Here is a 16,733-nt window from a genome sequence, read left to right as displayed (position 1 = left end):
TTACAAGCCAGTCATCTATGGAAGGGAATACCACTTGAAACGTGCTGCTGCCCCTCTGGTGAATACCCAGGGGGACTTGAACTTGAAAATGACTGCCTCCCAGCTAAAAGTGAAAGTAAATTCTGGATTGCCTCACTACTTCGATATAGTAGTAGGAATCCTGAAGGTCGGCTAAACACATACAGCTGTCTTTCCTCAGAAGAGCCAATGTGGTCTGAACTATGACCATCTGGAAATAAGTCTGTTTTATGAACTGGTTTAACTATCTGACGTCCGCAAAGTGTCCGAGGTCCCAGATTTTTTTTCAGAACCAGAATGAATCTTTAGTAGACCCTGGATCCTTGCTGGTCTGGTGGGGCCTCCTGGATGACTTGTTTGACTAGCAGCCTTGCAATCTCTTGACCCACTGCCTTTCTCTGCCAGGATGGTAAGTCAGGAATGTAGTAGCTTGTGGTCTTTACTGTCAGCTTCCAGGAATCGTGAACGATAGCTACCAAATATGAGGGTCCCAAGATAAGTGCCCCCCCCCCCAAACTGCCTCCACAATACGGTAGACAGGCAAACTTTCAGGAGTTCTGAAAAGGCTTGCTGGTGAATGGATCTCTAAAATCCTGGTTTTGTGGTCCACCTCTGCCTATAAGGCAACTTTCATTTTTATTCCCACCTCTGCCTGGGGGAGGGGGGGGGTTGCAAAATCCTGGAACTTTCTGAACCATAGCCACCTTCCATCCTTTTCATTTCGAGAAAAGGACATTTGTGGGGTGTAGAAGCAGATGCTGATGACAGAGAGTTCTGCAGCCTTGTTCATTCCTGGTGAATGTGCCGTTAACCTTGGGTCCAAACAAGGTAGACCCATCAAAAGGGGACACAAAAAAGGATGTTATGAAGTTCTCTACAAAATCACACAGACGCATCCAGACACGTATGTGTACGGAAATTGTAGTGCTTGCGGCTCTTGGTGGCAATTAGTGGTTTTGGACTACAAGCACATAGACACATTTGTAATGGACTAAATAGCTGCCAACTGCAACCCTAGAATTTTGCAGGATTCTACTGTCATAGTACCCAAGAGAGATTTGGACAGCTCTTTGGTCAAATCTCTCTGAAATCTGGTTAAATGGGTGAGGTAATTTAGGGCACATAAGACGAATGTTACTGATGCAATAACACTCTTTCTAAATCTGCCCAGGAACAGGGACTACTTGTTCGGGGATAGACAGAACTCTCCTCAGAGTTCTTTCTTGGTGGCTGATGTCACTACCATGATGGCATCTACTGCAAGCTCCTTGCAACAGTGAGAGACAAAAATCTTATCAGATTTGCACAGAATGGGCTCCACCATGCCTGGTTCCTTCCACACCCACTGGGACACCATATCTATCCATTTGTCCAGAGGGGGGACACCCCAGGTAGTACAATGTCTAGCTTCAAAGCCCTAGAGGAACAAACACCAACTACTCCTAGGAAGAGGTATCCCAAAAAATTAGAAGAAAATTGCTGACAACAGTTATCTTGGTAAAGAAAAATCACTTATCTGACAAATCTGTAGAACACACAGAAAAAAGCACCGACCCCTGAAGATCACTTTTGGTTTGCTCAAGCGGTAAAGATGATCAGAGGAACTATTAGGGTGGAAGGGGATTATGGGAAAGGGGAAAAGTCTGAGCCTTGAATCCAAAGTCTGAAAGTTACCGACACTGGATCTGACACAGCCATATGTTCAGACAGATGGAAAACACAAAGTGGATCAAATGTACACAGACGTATTTCCTCAGGACAGGGAAAATAACAATTAGGAAACAAAGTTTATTTTCAAGTCTCTCAGATTTAATTGCACTACAGTGAAAACTGTCATTTTTAAATACAACAGCTTGCAGGTTTAGTTAGGGGAAACTGGTGGCACAGAATACCACTGCTTCTCCGCACTGCTGAAAAAGAACCCAAAATTAACTGAAAATATGGCTTTTAGTCAGCTTGCCATTTGCTTTATACAAGGCTGCAAAATATAGGCTGAAAATGCATTAGAGTCAACAACAGAAAATATCCATGTACAGATTCAAATCAAGACCACTACAAAGACCACCTCTGATCCAGTTAATATGAATTAGCAGCAGGCTCCAAATAAACTTGTTCTCTCACCCAAAACATCCCACTCCAGGCTCAAGATTACACAGTTTCTCAAACGCTTCCAAATCTCTGCAGTGGAAACACCCTTCTTTTCTTTAAATCCCTCTCCATGCATAAAAATCTACCTCCAACTTGAGAACTAATAGCAGCCTCCTAAAAACACAAATGTGGGAAAATGAGCTTTCCTCTTTAGCCTCTAAGGAATCCGGTACAAGGGGCAGTGAGCCTTACCCTCCAAATTCCAGCTAATCTGTTATGGCTCAGCAAGGCCCTACCTTTAAACAAGCACAAACAACTGGTCTTAGGGACACACTAACCCAACATGAAGGAATTTTATTTCTGTCTAATAAATAGTATGATATCCATCCATCCACAACCCTTTTTTTTCCAATTTTTGTGCATGGGGTTGGGGGGTGTCACTTCAACAGAGACAATTATATGCAGCCAAGGTTTACACTGGTGGGTGGCTAGTCTTGCCGCTGTAGTTCTTCCACACCACACACTCACACACACACCTATGGCCAATTTAGTGCATCTAATCCACCTACTGCATGTCTTTGGAATGTGGGAAGAAACCACAGTCCATGGAGGAAAACCATGCAAACACAGGGAAGACAAACTCCAAAAACAGCTTTTTTTAAGAACAGTCAGATGATACTAAAAATAGTATTATCTGACTGTTCTTAAAGAAACAGTATTATTTATATTCTATGTACATCACACAATAGCATTATCAGTGCTTTAAAGGTCAAGATACTTAACGTACAGCTTTTCTTTACAACATTTACATCAAATACACCAATCCCTTCCACAAAATGCTTCACACTATTTTCATTGTATGTTGTAATAACTTTCTGTTAAAAATCTGTTATATGTGCCTGCTTGTGTCTCAAACTAATAACTTGTACTAATATTTGTCCTTTTAACGTATAAATTCCACAAGCTCCAATGTTTGGTAAACAAAGTGAATTTACTTGTGTTTTTAAACTTGACAGTTGTAAAATGTGCGTGGTTACTTTAAATTTAGGTTAGACTGGTTTTGGCGCCTTTTTTAAAATGAAGTTATTTAAAGATAGCTGATTTAACAGTTACACTGTTTTTACACTTGAAAAAGCCCTACAATTTAGTTAGGGTGAAAGCGCTTGTGGAATTTATACAATAAACGTTTTATGGACTTGCAACCTGTGTGCTGACATGATCTTTTTATTGGATTACTGGTTTTGTTTCTACGATCTTTTTCTACTTGTTTTTTAATATTTGTCCTTTTACTAATACTGCACCATTACTTGCTAGCATGTTTTTCTATCCAAAACATTATTCTAAGGACCACCCTTTACATCCCCTCTGATAACAGGCAGCCCCCCAACAAGGCCAAACTGGTTATTAAAACAAACAACTGAATATGTAAAAATAAAATAAAACACCTCTGAAAGCTGTCTGAATGAACAAACATACTTCAAAATGTCCAATGCAACACAAAGGAACTGGAAATATGTCAGGCAGCTCTTTCCTATATCCTATGCTCATGTGTGGTAGAGAGGTCAACCCCCCCCCCCCCCCCCACAAGCTGAGAATGGCCAAGGTTCTAGAAGTCAGGCTAGGTGGTTAGACAATCACTACATAGGAATTCTGCTAAAGTCAGATTCGTATGATGAACATTACTGACTTCAAAGAAAGTGTGCTGTGATACCCTGCATAGAAAAAAAGAACAGTTTATTTTACATACTCAACAGCACTCAAATGAAGTGCATCAGACGCACCTATCACAACCCTCAACTTTCCCTGATTTTGCCTCATATTTTTTCCTACTCCTCAAAGTTTTTGATTTTCTGGTAAATAAATTATGCTAAAAATTAGAGTTTCCTACTTCTTATTGTTCAAAAATGTATGATGAAACAAAGCCAATTGTTTTATTAACTTTTAAAACAATAATTGAAAACTGTCCCTGATTTTGGGCATTTGTCCAGCCACTATTTTTTTTAATTAAGCCCTTTTGCCTGCAGAATCACCACCTAAGCCTTATCTAGCTCATTCGATACTCACAGGAGTAAGCGCCTTCACCAGCCAGTTTATTATTCCCCTGTGAAGTGCAAGGCCATTATCCAAGCATACATCTGGGTCACCCACTAACCTCCCGAGCTCCTACAATCCCTTGACAGCTTTCAAAGATGCCACATCATCCAGTCATTGGCAGAGAAGCACAAGCTACTTCTCATGACTAGCTTATGACCAATGCAGCCATGTGGCATCAGATCTTTCACCCCTGCAGTCCACAGGCTGCACCACACAAAGCTCCCAGTGGGTGTCACCCAATGGCAGGCCAAGCCTCCCTCCTCCCAGAATAAGGAAGCCCTATGCTGCTCACTCCCATCCTCCCACGTTACTTCCTCCAACTCCTATGTTGGTTAATCAAATACGGTTCAGGTGGATCGCAGGGCTTTATCCTGCTGTGTCATGGGGACAGTCAGTGCCCCCCCCCCCCCACAAACACACACTTTTTTGCTTTGTCCCCGATTTCTGAGCAAAGTTGTGAGCTATGGTCCGACATGTTTAGCAGCATCTGGCCAGTGACTTCCTGCATTTTGCCCATCCATTAGGCATATGTGAAGTATACCTATTCATGTCTTGCTGTTGCAAACATCATGATATAAGATTCTCAAACACAGGGTAATATGAACTTCTACCATACATGCGAGTAGATGTACCATTTATAATATGCAAAAGAGAATTACAGAAACGTTAAAAAAATATGCACAATCATTTCTTGTTACAGCAGTGTTATCTATCTGATATGTATGAAATCCCATGCATTTTTTATTATGTACAGAATCAAAGGAATTTTGCTTACTACTGTGCATCAAATATATTCTAGCTGTGCCTCTTCTTGTTTATAAAACATGGCCTCTGCTTAAGGAATAAATCAAGAAACTTAATATATGGACTGTCCACAAAATCTGAATACAAACAAGGAAAAACAGTGAATCACACAAGCAAAAACAAACTTGTGCAAAAAGTGCATGGAAAACACTTACGAATGGCAGAAAAAAAGAAAAATTAAAAGTAAATTAAATTAACATCAAACATCTTATAGAGAGAATGCAACATTTACTATTCATTCACTTTCTTCTCACGGCTTAGACTTACAGTTAGAAGATGACGGCCCTGCTTGAAGTCTCGAATTCCAGTAAGCCTGGTTAGCATACAGTCAAGTCCTCCACACTGAGCCATCACACTGGCCATTTTATATACTTCCTCCTCATCTTCCTCTTCTTCTAAAAACAAAAGGAAATCAACCAAGAAACTAATGAAGATCTAAACTGCCTGTTGTATCTCAGTTTGCAATACTAACATGAAATTTTTTGGAAAAAAATTTTTTTTTTTTTTTTTGGGGAAATTCTTTGGAATTGAGATACTGTGGGGCATAGAAAAAAAAAACATTAGGATTAGCAAAACTGCCTTCTATCAATGCACACTGCTAACTGCAATTCTATTTGATGAACAGCATTAACCTCTGTTTTTGTCGTCATGCTTCAGATAATGAAAATGTTTCTTCTCATCGATTCTTACTAGTCACAGCATATCCCTGTCTCACAGTAAGCCTGGTAGATGTTTTAACAATTCATACAGTTTTAACGAGAATCTTCATCAGCTGCTAAATCCAAGAGAATGACAGAAAAAATATGATCCTAACCTTTGTAGACCTGAACAACTTCAGTACAAAAATCACAGCTACAAAGCAAATAAGGTAATTTTATTTATTAACTTAATAAACCAGGACAGTGCATAACCTGAACCAGAAGGGTAGGGGGGTCAATGCAATACACATATTTTAAAGCAGTTAATCAATCGGCATGGTTTTGGGAAGTGCAGGAAACCAGAGTACCAAAAGAAAAAACATGCTCATATGGGGAGAGATATAAATTCCATTCAGACAGCGATCAAAGATCAAAACAGAACCCCAGCTGTTTCAGATTCTTTAAGTAACAGGTTCTGAGACCATCAAGTCCTCCTCTTTCACCTTTACAAACCGTTACTTAAACTACAGGAGTCACCATTCAACATACAAGAACAACATTTCTAGGGGCCCAATTCATTCCAGCCACTAGAATGAACAGTAGAGATGCAGATTTTGAAAAGGAGAGAGAGGTCATCACTTCTTTGTTTTTAGCTAGAGGGCATGACAAAGAGGGTTTATTACATACTGCTGAAGAGATATGATCAAAATGTAAGACAACTGGCCCTATTTTGATATATGGATTCTCCAAAAAGATTTCTTGGTCTTTAGTACACAGTACAGATATCCACAACATAACAGCACCTAGATTTTGTTTGGATACAACAGTGGGCAGTGAAATTGTCAAAAATATTATACATGATTGGAAAAATATTGGTGGGAATAGTGACATCTGTAGTGCAGTAGGAGAGGTTCCTGCATTTGTGTACAAGACAAGTTGGTGTATTAAAAACTTGCTTGACAAGAATTCCACATACATTCCCCCACCATTTATACAAAAGAGGGTACTTATAAATGTCATAATTGTACAGCTTGTAGATACATCAGTGAAGGACCTTAGATTTTTCTATGACATTCTGCTTACATTTTGTGGGCAAAAAAATAGATACATCTGTAATACCAAAGATGTTATATACATAGCTGTCTGCTCAGGGTGCCCAAGCTTCTATGTGGGTATGACCACTAGAAGCATGGCAAATGGAAAAATAACATTGTTACGCTATTATAACTAAACACACTAGAAATGCTCTTTACAGACACTCAAACAAATGTTTACAATTCAGTAAGTTTTTGTTTACTGTGGTGGAATCAGTTCCAGAAGACCAGAGGGTCGGTAACTATAAAAATGTTGCTGAAAGAAAAACTTGTTGGCACATAAAATTAGCTGGTTTAAATGACCACATTAATATAAAAGTGTTTTCTTAAAGAAAGCAGACTTGCTATCACTTAAAGGGTTAATACAACTAAAAAATGTGTTTTAAAATTTTGTTTGTTTTTACATTCTTACTGGATGGAATGGTTTTAACTCGGAGTATATAAAGATGGGTTTTGTATTTTTTTAATATTCTTGATAAAGTCTTGAGGATGAAAGCGAATACTAAACTGAGAATATGCTACAAACATTGGTCTCTTCTGTCTTACATTCAAGTGTTTTTTTTTTTTTTTTTTTAGTGTTGATATACACCTAGCCAGGCTTTGCTTCAGTTTTTTTTTGCTGCTAAAGTCAGGTGAATAACAGAAAAAAAATATATGATCCTAACCTAACTTCAGTATAAAAAAAAAACTCAGCTAGAAAGCTACAATAATTTTACCTATTGACTTAACAAACCAGGTCAGTGAACTAGTCATCATTAATCCTTTTCAGTCATAACCTGGGCCACAAGAGTAGGGGTCAATGCAACACACACATTTTAAAGCAGTTAATCAACCAGCATGTTTTTGGGAAGTGGGAGGAAACCGGAGTACCAAAGGAAAAATCATATGGGAAGAGAGCATGCAAATTCCATTCAGGCAGTGATCAAAGATCAGAATAGAACTCCAGCGGTTTCAGATTCTTTAAGTAACAGGTTCTCAGACCATCACATCCTCTTCCTCCAGACCACAGAACACTCACTGAATTGCCCCTAGATATAAGAAACGGTAGTGTGAACTTCCATAACACAGGTTAACAGCAACCTCTCTTTTGACCACCACATTGCCACTGTGGTCAGAAAGTCCTATGTGGCACATCTCATTACTAAGGGTTTTGCATCCAGGAAGAAAGAGGTCCTTGTCTCCCACTACTCTTTCCTCATTAGGCCAATCATAGTGTACAATGCCCCATTTGGCATGTACCTCACTAGACACCTGCAACAACTAGAGAGGCTGCAAAAGTACCTCACAATGAGGATCATAGGCCTTAAAACACTTTGCCTATATGGACAGACTCAAAAAACTCCAACTATTCTCTGTCTCATATCACCTACTTAGAGGCGATCTCTGCTTGATTTACACAGCCATCTGACCCAGCTCCGTTAGAAATGCTACATCTAAAGAAATCCCAATCCCTCCGCACCACATGCTCCACAGACCTCAACCACATTACCACAATCAACAGAATATGCTGGAGGGAATGGTTCATAACCCAGAAACTGTCCATGCTATTGAATAGACTTTCCATATATGTCAAGCATGGCCCTCTTCAAGAGAGATCTTGATGAATGGATGGGAAATAGAAAATTCACCCCAGGGATCACTCCAGTGGCTCTACTCGACAGAGGCACTGGGAACTAAGGTCAGGTGGCACGATACCAGGTTAATACTATGGGCTAGGTCTGTAAAGGTTCCAGTGCCATTAGCAGAGTACACACCTATGAACCTAAAAGACAAACACACCCAACATAACACACAGTAAATGACAGTTGGCTTAATATTTTATTCTTTTAGATTGTTACTGAAATTATGAGGAAGTTAAAAGTTCTTACAATTTCAAAAACTGGAATTTTTCAAGTGTGCATTACTCTCTCTTTTAGCAGGGGTGAAGAGGTCTGTGATCCCTGCAGCCTCTCTTCTTCTGAGGGCTTTGCTCCAACATCCTCTTATAATATCAACTCCAGGATCAATGCTTTTAGAGAGTAAAAAACTTAAAAAAAAAAAAAAAAAAATCCCAACTTTTGAAATTATGAGGACTTGTAATTATTTTCCTCAACTGCTGAACCCCTTCTTTTACAACTCATCTGTAAACAATATATTTTCTGACTACTGGTCTCCTGCATTTGTCATGATTCCCCATCAAATCAAAAGAAACAGCTAATATGTTAATTGAAATTTAGTACAAATTTTACTCTACCAACAGTTACAACTAGGAGTTCAGAAAGCCTACCTGGCTCATCTAATTTGCAAGGATACCACCTCTAAATTTAAAGTCTCAATTCACTTTCGTATCTCATCTGATCCATCACAGAGTATAAATGCCTCTTTGGCATTTATTTGTCTAAATATCATTCAATTTTAAACCTCAGGAGATTCCTAACTAAAAAGCTCAGGGCCCTCAGAAATCTTATTTACTTACTTATTGACATTTGTTAACCGGGTTTGTCCAGCTGGGCTTGAGGCCCATTTTCAGTGGAGACCCAAGGAGCAAAGCGCCAACACAAACAAATTACACAAATTCAAACATTAGAATCAAAAATGTAACAGAAGTCTGTTATACAAGAAAGTTAAAAAAATAGAATAGCAATGCATGCACATAAATTTTTACAGTGAAACACATATATTTACATATATACACAAAAAGAATTTTGACCAAAATTATTGATTTAGTATCTTTAGTAAGAATCCAAAATAATGGAGTACTTAGATGAGAGGGGAAGGGAGTAAGAGAGGTATAATGCAGGGGCACTAGGTTGGGGCTTCACAAGAGCAAGTTCTGAAGTTAATTAGATGAAGTTTGAGCTTTTCTTTAAAGCAAGATGGGTGTATGATGGAACGTTTATCTATTGGAAGTTTGTTCCAAGCTTGGGCAATGGAGTGTTTATATAGGAGTTTGCCTGCAGTTTTTTTTAGGTTGGTAGATGTGCAGTAGTCGCTGGATAGAGGTGCGGAGAGTCTGAGGTGGAGTACAGACAGAGAAGAAGGAAGAGAGAGGACAAGATGAAGCCTTATAAAGAATAAAGTGTATCATCTGAAGTTGAGATAGTGGTAGAAGTTGGGGGAATTCAAGCCACTGGAGTGAGTTTAGAGCAAGCACTGATGTGAATTGTAAGGAGAGTTTGTGACAAACCTAGCTATCTGATGGTAGGTTTGTGTGGAGTTTGTTCAAGGTTGTGGTTTGAATGTTAGTGAGCACTGGAGCAGCATATAGGAGGGAGGGGAGGTGTAGGGCATGTGCAAGACAAGTGTAGCATTTGTGGTGAGAAATTTTTTATTGTGGTACAGTAAATCAGGTTTCTGGTTTGTCTTTTATACACTGCAGCATGTGAAGACTGAATTTAAGTTCATCATCAATGATATAGTTTTGTGAGAGTTTCGGGTTGGATTATAGTCTTGTTAGAGGATGTAATAGCAAAGGCGAATTTGTGTTAAGTGAGAGACTGGGGAAGAAAGAGTAAGAGTTTTGTCATTTTGGGATTGAGGATAAGTAGATTACTGGACAGCCACTGTTCTGTGGATAGAAATGCAAGTTGAGTTAGTTGAGTTCAGAGATATTGTCAGAGGTGAAGATGAGGGTTGAGTAATCAGCATATTGGATGAGGAAGGATTCGTTACAAGATGTGTAGAGATCGCTGGTAAAGACGGTAAACAGGAGTGGACCCAGGATAGACCCCTGCGGTACACCGGGAAGGACATTGCTGCCTGCAGGATAAGTAAATGTAGAACCAGAGAAGGGAGGAAGAAGAAAGATTTAGATTTGCAAGTTTAGATGGGAGACTGAATCAAAGGCTTTGGAAAGGTCAAGGAAGAGACAAGATATGAGTTTGTTGTTATCTAGGGCCTAGAATTGATATGTTTGAAGGATAAGAGGGCTGTGGTTGTGCTATGGTTAGAACAGAAACCATGCTGAGTGGGAGTGAGAAGGTTGTTATGGAGGAGGTGGTTAAGAAGCTGTGAGTGTATGCATTTTTCAAGGATCTTAGAGGGGGGGATAGGATGGCTATGGGGCAGTAGTTAGATGGGTCTGCAGAGTTTCCACCTTTATATAAGGGAATAGTAAAGAAGGATTTCCATAGGGTAGGGACAGTGAATTCCTGAATTGATCTATTGATTAGGATAGATACCGGATAGGCTATGGAGTCAGCAGCAAGTTTGAGGAAGGTATGAGGTAGATTTATCAGTGGATGGGGAGCAGGGTTTAAGCTTTTGAAGAAGAGATCTAATGTAGGAAGTAGGAACTGGGCGTAAAGAGAATAGATTATTACTCGGAGGGTTGCAAGGAAAAGGCAGAGTAGTAGTGTCAGAGTTGGTAGGTAGACGTGTTTGGATGGTGTCAATAAAGTGTTTATAGGTTCATAGGTTTATACTAGGCTATCTGCCCTAGGGCATTTAGAAGCCTAGCCCAAAGTTTTTTTTTTTTCACCCTTAAGTTTGAAGGCGGTATGCCCCGCCCCTGTCTGTCAGCCAGTGTGACTGCTGGTGTGATCGAACCTGCGATCTCCCATCCATCCATCATCAAGATTTCTTGAGATTTCTCCAGCAGGCAGCTCTGCCTCACATGTACCGGGATTTTGTTCCACAGCATAGGGAGTTTATTGAGGAGAGTAGCTGTTACTAGAGGGCATGTGTTTGGGTAAGGACAGGGTGTTGAGGGGCAGCCAGAAGAAATAATTTTGTTTAAAGTCGACCAAAATGTCTGAGGGTTAGATTTATATTGAGCTGTGTAGAGTTATAGAAGGACCTTTTGTCATTCTTTTTTTTTTTTTTGGAAAGATTCCCGAGATGCCTATATTTATGCAGTAGAGGTAATTCCTTTGTTTTAATCCAGGCTTCCTAAGTACCATCACTTTTGTGCATAAGGGACCTGGTTTTCTTTGGATATTGAATTATCAAGACAGACTGATGACACCACTCTATGTTCAGCCTCTTACAGACTATTCTGTGGGATAGGTATCTAGCCTTTCAAGCCATGAAAGAACCAACCCTCTGACTTCCTTTGCATAACAAATGGTTCCTCAATGTCCAGATAAAGGAACTAAATCTGCAACAACAGATACAAAACATGTTGGTGTGACAGAGTCCTATCTCAAAATATTCTCCACCTCTGGAAAAAACTTCCACTGCATCAAGCAGAACAGCATCCCACCTCCTTCAAAGTAACTGTAGATAACTGGATGGGCAGCATCAAATTCTCCCCAACCCCATGAGGCTGGAGGGAATGTCTGAATACGGGTTACTGGCTAGGTAAGTAATGGATCTACAAACTGGTCGCTTAGTACTTGCCTATAAACCTATTTTAAGTACAACACATATTCTAGTTTGCCTTCTGAAAATGGCACCAACTTCACAAGGAGGCTGTCCTTACCATTTGAGAAAAGTTGAGTTATGGCAGTGAGATTGGGCAATCATACTGCAAAACTACCTTCCAGCCAACGTTTTTTCAGCTGCACATCAAGCTGCACCCTTAGGCCACAAATGTCTTTTACTTAGTAGGAAAACTGTTAGGGATACAACTCATCTAATTTCTTTAACACATTACCAAAACAATGGAGAAAATACAGAGTTTCAGATGGGAATATGCACTCTAAGTCAAAGAAACTGAAAGCCCAAGATATGGGGTTGCTGTTTTCTTGATAAGCCATCAGCCTCAAGGACAAGTTAGATGGCTAGGTAACTATTCTACTTCAACTGGGATTAAAAGGGGAGTACCTTGGTAAGAAAAGGCATAATGAAGAACTTGCTCTCTGAAGTGACAAATATGGGACTAGGTAGAAGACACTTCGGATTAATCTTCCAAATATCAGTCTGCCTCTATACTTAAAAATCCAATTTTCAGTGATTAGTTTAAGTATGAAAGGTTTCCAGGTCACCATCATAAATATGCTGTACAAAAGTTTCCTAAACTAAACAGATAAAAACACATTGGCGAAAAAAGTTAAGCCCATCAATTTTCTTGCTCAGGAAAAATACCCAGAAATGAAAATACTCAGATATGAAAATACTGTGTGTAGTACTGGAAGTTCAAAACTAGTTGTTTATCATAAATACATTATTGCCAAACAGTAAAAATTAGAATGCCCATACACATACAACTGGTTAAACACAACTAAACCCAGACTGAATTCTGCAGATAAGTGTACTAGAAGATGAACAGTTTCACTTAAAATAAATTCTATCACAACCTTCTGAAGGGATTTTTGATTACATATAAGAAAAATACTGTTTTTATGAACAAAAAGACGCTGAAGCGCCCGAAAGTCTAAAGTTCTAAGATTAGTTTAAAAACTATGAAAAAAAAGTTTGTTATGATTAACTAAACACATTTTCAAAGTTGCTGGCTTAAAAAATGGCTAAGCTAATTTTTAAAGACAATTCTGATCCCATGGAGGGCCTGAATTCATACTTGAACGTTTAATGTGGATCAAGTCTGTAGGAAATTGCTTTGAGACAACAAAGAGTAAAAATCCTGCTCAGGACAGGCTCGTGAAAGGAAGGAGTGGTAAAATGCTGAATACTGCTTGCAGAATACTGAAAACCTGCACAAAAAAGATTCTGGTATTTCTAAGGTGCAAACTAAAAAAAAAAAAAAAAAAAACAAACAAAAAAAAAACTTTCGACTCTACAGTAAACATTTCCTACTTAAGATGCACAAACATCCTTAGAAGATTCACTCCGGGTGACCAAAAGAACCTTCAAAATGTGGTCTGAAGCTCTGAAAATGGAATTTTTACTCTATCAGCTGATCTCTCTGACAGCCCTCCTTGATGGGTTCTACAAGTGGGTTCACTCTTTCCATCAATCACAGTTCAGCATTTCTCTGAAGATCCCACACTCAAAGCATGCACTTATTTAGTACAGGCACACAAGATAAAGACAAACACAAAAAAATTGTGCTTAACCCTGAAGCCCGTCAGCCCCCCCCAACTCCTAGTGATGTAAAATGTCTGTATATTTGTTTTAAATCCCTTCCAGCCCTTCCCCACCTGCCCAACATTGGATCACTCAATTAATCCTTTACAGGTACCCCAGGGTAGGACTCTTCACTAGATGGGCCTCTCCACCTACTCAGGAATTCGACTTTAATTTACTTTCTCACTTGCAGTTTCCAAGAATGCAGATATCCAACATGGAAGATGATGGGGTGGAGATGGGAACCATCACTCTTACGACAGCCACTCAAGGTCTCTAGCTGTGGAAGTAGCTAGTACAATGATCTCAAGACAATGAAATTGCCAACTGTAATTTGAACAGATAATTTATGAAGCTTCTGTCTTCACTGGAGGGTTCAGAAACTTTGATTTCTCTAAACCCTCCCACAGCACAGGAGATCTGGCCATCCATCACTTCATGCTATCCCCCCCACAGTTAAGCCTACTACCAAGCTTGAGTACATTCCAACAGCAGACTCTGGACAGAGGACAAGAGGATATCTGTGATCCATTAAGGACTGCCCTTTCATGGATTACCTGTTAACACAAGCACAAATTTGTTACATCTGAAGTCTAAAGACTCACTCCCACCCTCCCTGGTCAGTTCCTCTACTTCACTGACTGGTAGTCACTCCAAGGTCATCTGGGACTTTGTCAGTGTTTTATCCCTGTGCAAACCCAAAATATGTTCAAAATGTATTTAAGCAGTGAAGTCTACTATCATACACAGAAGGAAATAACCAAAAATATTCCTTCAGGTACATTAATGACAGAAGAGCAGAGGAAGTGAGGAACAGCCCTGCCAAAGATGGTGTGAAAGTCTGAACCAGACAGCACCATTCAGTGGCACTGTGGTGTTGACAGATGCCTCTGCTGAAAAAGAATGCCTCCAGGAAGATGTGAAATACATACTTCAAATATTGGAAGCAGAGAGATGAAAAAGCAAACGTCACCAATAACTACCATGTCAAACAGAGATAAAAAAAAAAAAAAAAAAAAAAGATGGGTGTAGAGCAGAAACACCGCTGGTTCTAAACAATCCTGTTTCTTTCAGGGTATAAATATCTCTGAATTTAGGACCTTAAAATACGACTCTGAAGTAAGCCCCCAGTGACTATGGTATATTAGACAATTCTACTCATTCACCCTGTAAAACTGTACATCTCAGTCTATGTAATGTACCTGTGGTAGAATCAAGAGATTCTATAAATTCTTCAGTGGCATCACCCAAAAGGCCTCTCATACGATAAATGATGCGCATTGGTTCTCCCTGTTAACAAAGGTAAAAGGCAAGTATTAATAAATATACTTTCAACACCTGAAATCTCAAATTACTATTTTTAGATGGAGATCTTGAACTAATACAAATACTTAACAGACAGGAGTATATTCAGGAGTATATTCTGAGAGTTAATCTATGACACAGAGGTAATATATGCATGTGTGTATTGTGGTAGACAGCCTGGCTGCACATGCACAGGATCTACCTTTAACACATTCATTACTGTTTTATTTAAGACATAGCAAACATACATCAACAGAAAAGATACGTGGAGTAAGCCTCCAGTGTTTATGGTATACATCTGGCAGACATACTTTAACAGAAAAGAAAAACAACATATAAACATTTTTTCATTTACACATTGCAGAGTCCCCCCCCCCCTTTTTTTTTAACTGTCATTCACTCCAACATTACACAAACTGCCCTCCCCTAAACATCAGCCCTCCTAATCATCATTCTGAATGCACTGTTTCCACAAATTCCATCCCCAAGACTTCCCTTACACCCCTTATCCATCTGTCTTACACCTTTCTTGAATGCTTCCAGAGAATCCCTTCTATACCAGGAGTCCATTCCATAGGTACAACACCTCCTCGGTGATGAAGTAAATTCAAATTTTCAATGGTTAATTGTTCCCTACAATCTATGTCCTGTGCCTTACTCCCAGTACTTCTTGTTCAGCATAACATGCCTCACATTTCCATCACACAATCTTGAGCAACCCATACTAATCTTACACTTTCCACCAACCACTTCAGGTTCTAAAGAAGAGATTCCGCTCTATTACTCTCTGGTCATCTCCTTTCTCTTCCATTCCATGCACATTTCCAGTGTACTTCGAGACTACTACCTCCAGCTTGACACCTTTATCCTTGGCTTGCTTCCAGGACTGCAAACAGTATTCAAGGTGTGCCTAACCAGGACCATGTGCGATGTAAGCATTACCTCTGTTTATGGAGTTTAATCACAAGGACACTGACATAAGACATATGATTCTAAAAAACTTCATCTTCATAAGGTGAAAATTGAGAATTTTATCTGTGATTTTTAAAATTAATAATTGCTCATTAACAGTGATTCCACTACAGGTTTCAGTGCATCTACATATATGTAAAATTAAAACAAATTCTAATTTCAGAACACTCCATAAGCAAATTGATAGCACTGTATGTAGTAAGTACGACAAACCAAACAACAATAAATGAGCACTCTGGCCTAAAATGACACATGCTATGAAAATCTCATGTTTTTCCAAAACTTGCCTGCCCAAATTTGGGAAATACTGCTACCCCCCAGAAAAATGGAAAATCGCTATGCCTTTCTATCTATCCCCTGGGGATGCACCACAACATTCCGCTGAAAGTTGCCACTGCTCTATCAATCTGCTCCCAGTGGTACAGTCCAGCTTTGGTCGGCACCTTCAGGTTCTTTTCCTTCTCTGCTGCCCTCAATTCTACTGTCCAAGCTAATACATTAAACCAGGACTGATGCCACTCAGGTGCACTGCTTCATGTTTCACTACAGTGAACCTCAACATCCACCTTTTAACCCACCTTTTCAATCTTTACAAATCTTTGGTTTTACTCCCCCCACCACTGCATTACTCCACTTATCAATGTCATTATTCCTTGCAATCATCTGTGTCCTACAACTCAACCATGCATCAAATCCAGTCGTTTGGTTTTGATTCTACCCTAACTATTCCAGTTTTCTGAACATCCATCTAAAGTGGACCTTGGGACACCCGTGT

At 39.4% G+C, this 16,733-nt stretch overlaps 1 protein-coding gene across 1 annotated transcript in view; it reads right to left on the bottom strand.

Moving 5' to 3' along the window:
• UBR4 (ubiquitin protein ligase E3 component n-recognin 4) overlaps positions 1-16,733 on the bottom strand; it is a 3,959,899-nt gene that overhangs the window by 340,330 nt on the left and 3,602,836 nt on the right. Inside the window, 2 exon segments of the mRNA XM_044087073.1 lie at positions 5,272-5,399; positions 14,884-14,971. Coding sequence (XP_043943008.1) covers positions 5,272-5,399; positions 14,884-14,971 — 216 coding nt within the window.

The sequence above is a fragment of the Protopterus annectens genome, chromosome 1.part1 (genome assembly GCF_019279795.1).
Source record: "Protopterus annectens isolate FY-2018-M chromosome 1.part1, PAN1.0, whole genome shotgun sequence".
Lineage (NCBI taxonomy): Eukaryota > Metazoa > Chordata > Ceratodontiformes > Protopteridae > Protopterus > Protopterus annectens.
This window is presented reverse-complemented; position numbering and strand designations above follow the sequence as displayed.